Genomic DNA, 12,662 nt, shown 5'->3' on the forward strand with positions numbered 1-12,662 from the left:
TATTCCTAAAGAGAATCAACCTTTATCACATTTTAAAATCATTAAATGTAATTATCAATATGATTTAGTATATGAGATTATTGATTATAATCACTTAAATGTAGCTTTAAATTTTTTCAGTAGGCTCTAAAGCTATTAGCAAATACTTTAACTCCATCTAAAGGCATTTTATAATTCAGTTAAAACAATTATATTTTTCTTCCCAGCTTAAGAGTTAATATACAAAGGTTTACTCAGCCATCATGTTATTAAGCAAACTACAACAAATTCTTGATAACAAAGTTAACTATTAACCTTTAAAAAGGATTTACTTTTAGATTATGAGTCAACAGGGAGGCAAAGAAGGAGATAAACTATATATGGCAATTACAAATGCAACTTCAACTGACTAAGGGACAAAAAACAAAGAACTGATCATTCTAGAATAAAGACTTCCTAATGTGCCCTCTAGTTATTTTCAGCACCCCACGACAAAGCTAACAGCTACTCTAGAAACTTGGAATTACCACCTATCTACAAGGGGGGAAAAAAAATTCACCAGACAACTAAAAAAAAATCTGATCACATTCTCAGACCTAATGTCCCTCTAACTTGTATGTTTGCAATGACTGGTTTATTCTAAAATCAATCCCTGCCATGTTTTTCTTATTGTTTACCATTCTTTTCTTCACTTCTGGGGAAACCTGAAGAAATCAAGTTCACAGTAGGTATTTAAATATGGCAATAGAGGCAAATACATCATTAGCCAGAGAAGAATAAAACTTGAAAAACTTTTAAAAAGCACTTTAGCTTCACTCCAGAGTCTGATTAATAAAAACTAAATACTTTCAATAACAACTTGGTTTAAGAAATATGTGCATCTGGCCTAAAAGATTTTAGTTACCCATTTTCTACTGACGTAATATGTTCAGATGCTTGTGTTTCATTTCTTAATCATCAGTCTTGAAACAGAATATGAAACACTTGCACATCCTGTGACTCTGCCCCTTCTCAAAAGGCAGTAATCCCTGTCAAAATTGATCTCAAATAAAGCACTTACGTGAATACGTAAAGTCTATTTAAAACCCTGTATTTAACAGAAATAATCATATCCAATGTATCTGGTTTAAGATTTCCATATTTAAGGGAGAAATCTGTCATCAGTAGATGTTTAAAAAACTTTACCAGATACTTCAGAAGAGACTTAACAGACCCAGAAACCACTGGCAATCTGGGTGAAGAAAATGCCGAAGTTATACACTGAGAAGGTATATTAATTAATGATTTAAAATACTTTCAACTTTCCCCTAAAAAAACTATTCCTCTCAGTTCTGCTCCAAACAGTAAAGTCCAGATAATTAACATATTTGTGATACATATACTCTAAAGGGTTGAGATGCAGCTAAGAATTTAGCCCAGGGGTTAATAATGCCAGAAGTAAAAATGTTCCACAAAGCATTTTTATTTCCACTGGCAAAGAAAGGGAATAAAAGGAACCAAGTGACTTCAAGTGATAAATGGCAGAAAACTGGCTTTTTATAGTTTGTTCTGGCTACATTTGTCACAGAAGGCTTAAAATTCAAAGTCTCTAGTTTCAGGTCATTTTCAAAGTCCCAAAGACATCCCCATTCCCACCCACAAGCATCATTACAGATACACTGGTAACACGATGGAAGTAGGCAAGCAGAGGCCACATGTCAAAAAATTAAAAAACTTGTGAGCCAGACTTAGATAACAAGGAAAAGAGCAGCAGTAACTCTCCTCCTGTTCACGCAAGGAGTAAATAGGTTCCTTTTATTCTTCTCCAACCTACATCTATAGGGGTGCCCCTCCCCATTCCTTGATAACCAACCTCTCATGTTCCATTAGATCCAAAGATTTTCCTCCCTTTCCCTCCTCCCATCTATTTTCTTCCCTTCATTCCATTTCTAACCAATTTAGTTTTCTGTTGAATGACATCTTTTTTCTCCAAATTCCCTAATCTTCCCCCTTCTCCTTCTTTTTCGTTTTCTGTTTACCTATCTGCGTTTCTAATTTCATTTGGGAGGGCTTTGGGGGATGGGGGTGGTGATACACATTCTGAATAATCAAAGAAATTTTTTGTTCAAATAGTAAAAAAAAGTTAAACAACTGAATGTGGCCCTCTAATTTCCCTAATATATCATCTGCACAATACATGCCTATTTCCTAGTAATGCTGCTCCTCATACATGAGAGTTGAAAGAGGTTTATTATTCATAAATGAGTTTACTCAAATAAAAATAAGTTAATAAACAATTGAATACATGGACTCATCTAGGGCTATCATCTAAATCCGCATTTCCCAATGTTTATTTCCTAAAGCAAGAGTCCAACAAGGTACTCAACACACACGCACAAATAATGGTTTCATGGTCATATCACAAAGCACACGAGGCTCTTAAAGAAGTCTAAGAAATTCTGAAATGAAGAAACTTATTTAATTTTATTATCCCACTGTTCCCAAACTTAAGCTAATGAACTTTTTTTTCTACAACACCTAGTAATACCCCACAGAACACGCATTTAAGAAATGTTAATCCTAACTATTGATTAAAATATACCATGCAAAGTAGTATAGTTAATCTTATAGTCTAAACAGTTTTAAAACGTTACTGCATTTTGAAAAACCAAAAATGAATTTCCACAGAAAATAATTACCAACTTGCCAGGTGAAAAGTGACTCACTTTAAATATCACATGTATATTCACCCTACCTAGGCTACCTAGGTTCATTTAAAAATTAGGCTGTAATCACCACTCCTGATTTTTTCTGAAGGGGAGAATAAAAAGTAAAATTTTCTTTAAAGTCAAATGTATCATATGGAATAGAATCTTTTACAAATATTAAGACCTAAGATTGTTCTCATTTTTCCCTCATTCATTTTCATGTTTGATCTTTTTCTCAAGTGGGAGAAAAGAATGGGATATTATTTGTTACAAAGTCAAATGAATACAAGAGCATGTTATATACGGACTTAATACACAGAGATGTTATATACGGACTTTTCTGAAGGTATATTATACAATAATAAAAAATATGAAAAATGAAAATATGTCACTTTTCCCTTTAAGGTGTACTACAAATTATTTACTTCACAGGTTTTAAAGAGCATATTTTAAAGTACACACATTTTACCTGAAAGCTCCGTAAAGTGGTCTGTACCAACAGACAAATGAACAAGGAGTAAAAAGCAAGAACCACAGGATACTCAATCCAAAATCAACCCCTCTTGGAGGATCAACACAAAACCAAGCCAAGCATCCGAAGATATTTAGAAACAGTGTTACAGCATGGACTGTGGAATCAAAAAACAAAATAGAAAAGAAATGTTTACATTCAATTTATGTGTTCATTCAACAAAAATTATAAATGAAAAAATACTTCCTAAGAGCAAGTGTATTCTACCCCATGTTTCCATTTAGTATTTTTCAAAACATTGTTGCTATTTCTTACATGTCTGATTTGAAAACAGAGTATTCACAGGTAGAAGAGTCCTAATACATGCACTGTTTGGCAAAAATTCTTTTGGCCCTCCCTTAATGGGCAATTACACAGCTAAACCAGAGACGCACAACCTTAAGGGGTTCTCCCCTGGGAAGGAAACATGTGATGACATGTGATGTGTCTCTTGACTCAAGGCCCAAGCAGAAAAATAGTGGCTGCCAGGAAAAGAACCGGGACTTGAGAGGAAAAAGATCCTACACTCAGAACTATAATTTTTACAGAATGGGGCTGCAGGTTCCTCGCAGTGTGAACTACACAAGAGAAGAGAAAATAGAGAAGTGCCCTGCGCAATCTCACTGTAACATTTTAAAGCAATAAAATTAATTCGAATCATTGGACTAAAAATACTAACACAGCAGAAACTTCCAGTGACTATACAGTCAATCTATGAGGATTATTAACTCATCTTCATAAAGCTGTCCACTTTTTAAGGTCCTGGGATTAAAAACAATGTTCTGGTAGGGGATTACACTAATTTAAAAAAAAAAAAAGAAGTTTACTATGATGCACTTTACCTGCTGTGGCAGATCTTTCTTTTCGTTAACACAAACAGATCTTGGCAAATTCTTCCTGTACTGTTAGTAATTACTTTCCCTGACAGACCAAAACCCAAAAATTTGAGTAACATCTAAGGACACCATGATCCTAAAGAACAACATTTACCCATTATAATTAATAACTTTTTAAAGTATTTTTTAAATTTATTCACAGGCTGAATTTATTACAAGAAAGAAATTATTTCAAAAGTTAAAATACTGTTTAATGTAAACTACCAATACAATAAAAATATATAACAAGCCACTACTTTAATTAAAAATAACAAAGGGAAAACCAAGTGAATGTAAATTTTAAAAATCAACATACATTAAAAAAAACTTTAAAATCTCTTTAAATTATTAATCAAATAAAATTAATACTTAATGAAACAAGGTATAAACACATTCTAGGATGCCTCTAAATTTGCTCTCATCTAACAACCAGATAAACACACAAACTCCACAGAAGGAGAAAGAGCTCCAGAGGAGGAATGAAAACACCTGGGTTATAGTGATATAATATCGAGCTAATCAACCTCTGTGCATTTCAATTTTTCAGCAGGAGAAATGCAGGAGGCTCTTCCAGCTTTAAAATTCCACCCCATTCTACTACACAGGAAAGACTTACTTATTCCCATTAGGATTTCTAACTCATGAAAGCTAGCTTACTAATAAATTTACTCAAAATCCTTCACCTCGAAATAAAAGTAGTTCTGTTAAGGGCTTAAAAGCAGAATTCAAGAGATTGTGAGATATTATTCTGTAATATTAAATGGCATCCAATTGCCTAAAAAAGTTTTAAATGTTCAGAACATTCTAACTCAAATTTCAACCTCCAAAGAAATAACTTTTCAAGGTTTATCTCCTAATCTGTTTAAGAAAAAAAAGACAGACTATATCGGTATGAGTATTTTAAAGTTCACAAAAATTCTTCCAAGTATAGATAAAAATATCAATTAAATTTTGTGTAATCTATTAAATTTTTTTCTATATGTGTTTTCATAGTAACCAACAACCATGATCAATAATAGGTCATTTGTTTGTACCCCAATGAAGAGGAAGCATCTAGGCCTACTTACTAAACAATCAGTACACTTACATAGAGATCAAAAAACACATAGAAAGGCAAGGTAATGTGAAATGCATGATTCTATGTTGCTAATTTCAATCCAATTCCAATCCACTTGGTGGATTCCAAGTGTAGGTAAAACACTAAAGAAAATTTTAGGCCATTTCATTTACATGATTTCCAAGTTGAATGACCCTCCTTCTTATAAAATTTCAATTTGCTTTATTAAGCACTCAAATCTGGTATTAGTGGACCTAAATTTGCAACTGTCACTAGAATCTAAATTTGCAACTATTACTCTTCTAGCTAAGTTTTGCATTACAATATAGATACCTAAAATAAACAAATTTAGGACAATATATTATCTTCCTCACTAAGTGGTCTTTAATGTAGCTGGATATTTTTCTTTCTCTTTAAATTCAAGAGTATACTCAAAGAGGTTGAGATTCATTTCATAGCGGTATTTCTAATTGCTTCAGTTCCTTTAGAGTGAAAATTATTTGCTTCAAGTAAGGTAACTTTGAAACCATAACTTCATCATATTTGGGTTTAAAATGTAAATTACTTCTTTATTTTGGTACTTTGTAGGTGGTATAACATGGAAATCTAGATGCTGGGATCTAGAGTCAAGCTCTCCAACCCCAACCTTACTTGCTGTGTAATCTTGGACAAGTTACCTCAAATTCTCTAAGCTTTAGTTTCCCAATCTATAAAACTAGATAATATAGTAGCTGCTTCATAACATGGTTAAGAGTTAATAACATAATGTATATAAAGTGATTAGTTCTGTGCCTGGCACAAAGTATTGATAAATCCTCCATAAATGTTATCTCTTGTTATAATTATTAGTACAATGTGAAAGCATCAGTCAACTCCAAAATCAGTAACAAGATGACACTTCTTGAAAATAATTTATTAAAACAACCTATATTTTATGAAATTTAGAGATAGTGCTGAACTAGCACTAGATCTTACTTTGTTCCAGGTAATGCTTCTTCAAATTGGAACCTTAACTGGATGGAATCTTGAGCCCTCTTTGAATAGTTAACAGATCTGCAAACTGAATAGGGCTAGGAAAAACTATAGCCAACTATGTTATTTCTAAGAACCTCAGAAAGTTATATATTTCTAAGACAAAACAGACCTATTTTGAAACAATCAGCATTGGTAAAGCAGTTAACCATTCAGTTAAAATTAATCATCTTCCCCATTCAATCTCTATTTACTAAATTCCTTATAGAATTTTCTTCCAACACCCATCTCCCCCATTTAAAGTGTTTTTTCACTAAAGTCAAAGAACTTATACTTAAAATGTGAGGCCAATTTCTGCTCATTAAAAAAATAATTATTTTATAATCTACATATATTTTATGATTTATTGATTAAATAAAATATGAGTTGTTTAGTATGGACATATATGAAATCAAAACCTTTAAAAATAAAAATATGTAATACTACTGACACTCAGGATTAACCAAAGAAATCAGATTAACAACATAACTCAAAAGAAACTAAGAGTTAAAAATGTACTATCCATAAGGAATCATTTCTCATATTCCAAAGCAGTTTCACAAATGTGAAGAATACTCCTAAAAGATTTTGAGGAAAATGATCTCATATACTTGGTGGAGGGAGGCTCCCTAATCATACAGTAAGAACATACAAATTTCCTCCAATGAGAGTTTACTCCACAATGTGTCCATTAACCCAGCAACTGTGCAGATGAGAAGTCATGACAGCTACCTCTCCTACTGACACAATGATGTTAAATGGGGCTGAGACTGCTGTTTGAAATAAAAATGCAACAGAATAAGTGGGAATTCTGTGTACATACAAAAAACTGGTAAAAGGTTGACATTTAGTTTGAATATTCCATGTGTCATAATTATATTCAAAGCAATGTGAACATCACAGCCTAAAATGTATGTCCTAACGTTCTATTTAATGAAACATCCTATATTAATTAGGCACTTCCAATAATAAAAGTATTCCTCACCACTTGAAAATGAAAAGTAAATTGTGCTCAAAGCTCTAAGAAAAATAGTTTATAATATTTCAATATTTTATGCCCCTTTTAAAAAGTCATAATGCTTTAATAGCCTTCATTTGCATAAAAATCATGAGTAATTTTTTCAAAGCAAATATTGCCTCGATAACATTTTGCAGGGAGAAAGGATCATTGAAAATTCTACTGTATGATAGGGAAGTCCTTTCCTCAAAAGAATGCCAGTTCTCAATATATAGGTCTTCCTCAGCTAAGAACTTAGATTGTCACATAGTATACAATTTTGACATACCTAAATACGACATGATTCACTCAAAATTAAAATATCTATAGCAAAAGACCAACTTATGATACTACCCTTATATGAGTTTTAAAAATGTAGATTTTGACAATAAAATATAAACTTTTTCAAATAAATATATAATTTGTTCTATACTCACACATCCATAAGTAGTACATAATCTTTACTGTCTTTTGGAATTCCACAGGAATGTCTACAGAAAAATCCTGATAGAAACAAGGTCCCACAGGAAAATTGTCAGGAAGAGGTGGCCAATTGTTTTTTCTGCCTGCAAATAAAAAAACAAAGTTATTTATATAAGGACAAATATGTGCTATTCTTTTTGCATGTAATTATTTGTTTCATAATAAAGAAGAATATTATCTATTCTTTTAATAGGTGTTTCAAAAATATAACACTGTATCTCTACATTCCTACAACTCTGAAAACCAAGCTTTTTATTTTTAAAACTTTTCCCAAAATATCAATTTAGAACTCATTACATGGTAAAATAATTTTCCAGTGTCATACCACTTATGTAAGTTGAAACAAGAAAAGAAAAAAGAGCACAGGGACATATCCTGTGACTCTGCCCTAAAAAGAGATTTATTTCAAAGTCCCAAGACTCTGGCTCTCACATGAAGGCCATGAAGTTTTTAAGTCCCTACAGATTTCCTCCTCCACGTCTTCAATTTTTAAATATAACTCCTAACGCATGTGGAGAGGGAAGACCAGCTTCTGAATCTTTCAAGTTTTCTACTGTTAACTCCATAAAGAAACATAAGATAACCAGTACCAAAGAATCAAATTTGGAAATCTCCAAGTCTGAAAAAAATAATGTCCAAAAGACACATGTAAGAAAAGCATAAAACTATGTGAAAATACAAAACACTCATGAGAAAGAAGCTGAGGAATTATAGCACCTTCAAAAACCTAGAGAAAAAACAAATTCCATGTGTAAGGAGAGAAAATGTGTCTATTTAAAGAAACTAGACTGAAAATAAGGCTTGGGAAGTGGTGTGGGGAAATAAAAAACTAAAATTAAAGAAGTCAAAACATTGAAAACAGAGAGTAAAAATAGCGCCTAAAGGCCATTTTCTCATTTTAGATATTATATCCCACACTTACAAAGATTAGATTTTACATACTTTTTCATAGACCAGGAAATTCTTCATAGTGGGAAAAAAGCGTCCTCTATTTCTGATTCTTCCCAACATGTCTCCACTGTTTTATCATTCTTTTCAAACTACATGTTGTTCTTTCATTTCTCATACAAGTCTCATACTACTCGAGAAGCAGAGAATAGTAGTAAAGAACAAAGGCTCTGAAACTATCAATAGAAGCTCCTAGACACTTACTGGCTAGGAGGGCTTGGGCAACTTATCCAACCTGCTGAAGACTTTGTTTCTACATCTGTAAAGTGAGAAGAACTCACCACTCTTCACAGAATTGTACTGAGGATGAAATGAGCTAACAGATGAAAAGTACTTAAGTGTATAACATACGGCAAGTCTCTTAATTTACCACACTTCATAACTACTTCATTTACTAAAACATCTCTCATAGAAGTAATTTGTATTAGTCAAAGCTAAGGGAACAGGACAGATTTTCGTTACATGTATTTTAGAAATATTGATCTCAATTAAACCTCTAGTTTCTCCTTTCACAGATGCTGTCTCTGATATTGGAAGCAAGAAAATGGCCCAGGATAAATGTGTCCTCATGAGGCCCTAGACTTACACATTCTAGGATAAGGAAGAAATAGTTCAGTATCACTGAATGTTATCACTGTCCTAACATTGTCACTCCATCACTATCCAGACATACCCACAATGACTTGTCTAGTTCTCTCATCGCTTCTTACCCAGACACTTGCTAGCTTTCCCTAAGCTACTCCCTTGAAGTGACCTTTGGTAGTCACAGCCTGAATGAATTTCATAATCAAAATTCACCACTTACTTATTTCTTTGGCATCATCAGAATACCCCAGTCACCTCACCACAGACGCTTTTTTTTTTTTTTAAACTTGGTTTGACATATACGGATATACTTGTGAGGACAGGGGCAGATTAATTTGAAACTGGTCTGAATAAACCAGAAGTTAAGAGTTAAATGCAGTCAAACATAGGGCACACTCCCATGTGCTCATAAAGCTTTAACAGACCGAGGTAAAGGCCCAAGAGCAGAATCAAAGACTCCTGACCTTACAATAAACCAAAATCATCATATTTGCATTCAGAGGCTAACACTCTTCTAATCTATCAAAACACTATGTAAATCAGCCAAGATCAGAGAGCCACAGAGCATCAGGTAGAAAATCTGCCATGTCTGACCTCCTTGCTAGAATAACAGGGCAGAGTTTTATATCCACAAACCAAATGATCTAGAGCTAGTGCAAAAGCTTAAAATTTTAAAGAATTTTAAAGTTATTTTTATTTGAAATTTCTTTGGATATTACCATGTTGACTGAGGTTTTGCATTTCTCGTTCTCGACGATCTAATTCTGCTGCTTTTCTTTCTAGTTCTTCCTGGCGTTTAAGAAGTTCAGCTTGGGCCAAGGCATGCTCCTAAACAAAAAATAAGGGAATACATTGTCAGAAGTATAAAATACAGCAACATTCCTACTTCTGCTTCTACTATACTCCTACTTCTCTACTATGCTAGAAACCTAATTCAAATGCTCTTTCCACAATATAGGAATTCACTAAAGATTACAGTTTCAGAAAATATTATGGAAATATTTCGCCCATTTTGGCCTTTTGGTTATGAAAACCCACGGTAGAAATGTTGGGCCCATTAGGACAAGAAAAAATTCTGTCAGTAAAAGCAGTTAAAATTCTAAGGTAGGACTTGAGGACACAGGGAGGGGTAAGGGTAAGCTGAGATGAAGTGAGAGAGTTGCATGGACTTATATATACATTACCAAATGTAAAACAGATAGCTAGTGGGAAGGAGCTGCATAGCACAGGGAGATCAGCTCGGTGCTTTGTGACCACTTAGAGGGGTGGGATAAGGAGGGTGGGAGGGAGACGCAAGAGGGAGGAGATATGGGGATATATGTATATGTATAGCTGATTCACTTTGTTATACAGCAGAAACTAACACACCATTGTAAAGCAATTATACTCCAATAAAGATGTTAAAAAAAATCGTAAGGTAATTGGGAAAATGAAATTAAGGTGAACTCTGTGCCTAAACGAGAGTGAGGGACTAAGACAAAGAGAACAGCTGAGGAAAACAGACAGATGGAGAAAAGGGCAACTGAATTGGCTCTTATGAATTGGGTTAAATGGTACATAAGGTTCCCAATGCAGGAATATTATATAATATCTTATATTTTATAAGATAATGAAGTGAAAGGAGGATATGGTTAAGAAATTCTGGTTTATAACTCCATCTGACTTTACGTAATACCAGGCATCCTATTCATCTCCTTTTTTCTTGGTATTTTTGCCACCTCCTACTTCCTACCACTGTGCTTTGCTTAGCCATCATTAACTCTCTTCCAATAATATCTATTGATGTATCATTGTTACTTTAATGGAATTGTGCATTAAAACGTGAGACCAAAAGCAATAAAAATTTCTCTACACAAATTATACACCAAGATGATGAATGAATTCAATAACTGCTAATAATGGAGTAAAGCAAATGCTACAAGCTGAAAAAGAGGTATGAGTATTATAGGATTGAGAAGCAAGCTAAACCAGACTCAAAAGTGAGTTAAAAATTAAACAATAAGGAATGCACTATACAAAGAATTGTTCTGCTCTGAAAGCAAATGTTATTGATATTGTAATTTCCAATATGAATTTACACATGTAACATGAACTAACCTTTGCAATCTGTGTATAAGCCGGATGTTCCTCTGTTGGTTTCATTATTGCTGGTTGTGTACTGGGTACATTAGGCATTTTCACATTGCCCGGTGGAGGCTAGGAAGATTAAGAAAAAGACAAATTACATAACATAGAAATCCAACTTCAACTTCTTTCAAAAAGTGTAACACTAATAAAAACCAAAGTGGCAAGAACTGCCTCACTTCCTCCCCTGAATTCTCATAATCCAGTGTGCAGTAAAGAGCTAGTGAAGCTCTTCATCTCCATTTTCTCAAGCTCACTCATTTCTTAACTCTTCAATGTGGCTGCTACCTCTAACACGACACTGTTAGCACTCTCCTCCAGAACACTATGCATTCAAGACAAAACAAAACGAAAACAAAAAACCTTCAAGTATGTTTTTTTAGTAAAATACAGATAGCACCAAACTGAAGAATTTACACCAAGGTTAACTGTCAACTAGGCTGTCAACTCTTCCCACCTAACAAAGCTATGTGCCAGTGCCCTTAAAAAGTAAATAGGAGAGGTCCTGGCAGAACCCCACTAATACTCCTTGAAAAGAATAAGAGGGGAGACATTAGGGAGATGGAAAATAAACTGCACAACCTCCACTTTGCCAGTGACGATCAACAGTACGTGAAAGTAGCTGCAAGTTCAAAAAATAGGTAGAGGGCTTCCCTGGTGGCGCAGTGGTTGAGAGTCCGCCTGCCGATGCAGGGGACGCGGGTTCGTGCCCCGGTCCGGGAAGATCCCACGTGCCGCGGAGCTGCTGGGCCCGTGAGCCGTGGCCGCTGAGCCTGCGCGTCCGGAGCCTGTGCTCCGCAACGGGAGAGGCCACAGCAGTGAGAGGCCCCCATACCGCAAAAAAAAAAAAAAAAAAAAAAAAAAAAGTAGGTAGATATCTACAAATCCATCAAAGGGGAATTGGTTAAATTACTATATATATATATATATATATATATATATATATATATATATACAATGCAGTCATCAAAAGGAATTAGTTAGTTCTACAGGAGGATGCCCTTTTAAATATTAAATGAAATAAAGCCAACTACAGAACAGCATGCATATGACCGAATTTTTTTCTTTTATGAACACACATTTGTATATGTCCAGAAAAATCTCTGGGATGTCTTAGCAAACTATCAAAGGGATTTGCACCTTTTGCTTTATACACTTCTCTATTAATTCCCTTCTCTCCCCATTATACTATTTTTTTCAGTTAGAAAATAATTTTAAGCATTCTTTAAAATGGCCATAAGAAAAATAGGACAAGAAGAAAGGGAAAGGAAAAGAAGAGAAAAAAAAAGAGAGAAAACATACAAGCAAGCAGCTGCAAAGGGAAGTTCAAAGATCAGAAGAACTATTAAAGTCAGAAGACACCACCAATGCAGCTTGATTTTATTCTGACACAGCAAACAGCAGC

At 34.0% G+C, this 12,662-nt stretch overlaps 1 protein-coding gene across 1 annotated transcript in view; it reads right to left on the minus strand.

Annotated features, from left to right (window-relative positions):
• Positions 1 to 12,662, minus strand: part of SCAMP1 (secretory carrier membrane protein 1) — a 100,417-nt gene that overhangs the window by 44,165 nt on the left and 43,590 nt on the right. Inside the window, exons 3-6 of the mRNA XM_082835234.1 lie at positions 11,231 to 11,329; positions 9,853 to 9,961; positions 7,555 to 7,683; positions 3,136 to 3,295 (exon numbers count right to left, since the gene is read on the minus strand). Coding sequence (XP_082691360.1) covers positions 3,136 to 3,295; positions 7,555 to 7,683; positions 9,853 to 9,961; positions 11,231 to 11,329 — 497 coding nt within the window. The remainder of the gene's footprint in view (positions 1 to 3,135; positions 3,296 to 7,554; positions 7,684 to 9,852; positions 9,962 to 11,230; positions 11,330 to 12,662) is intronic.

This window comes from Leucopleurus acutus (assembly GCF_964270905.1).
Source record: "Leucopleurus acutus genome assembly, chromosome: 3".
Lineage (NCBI taxonomy): Eukaryota > Metazoa > Chordata > Mammalia > Artiodactyla > Delphinidae > Leucopleurus > Leucopleurus acutus.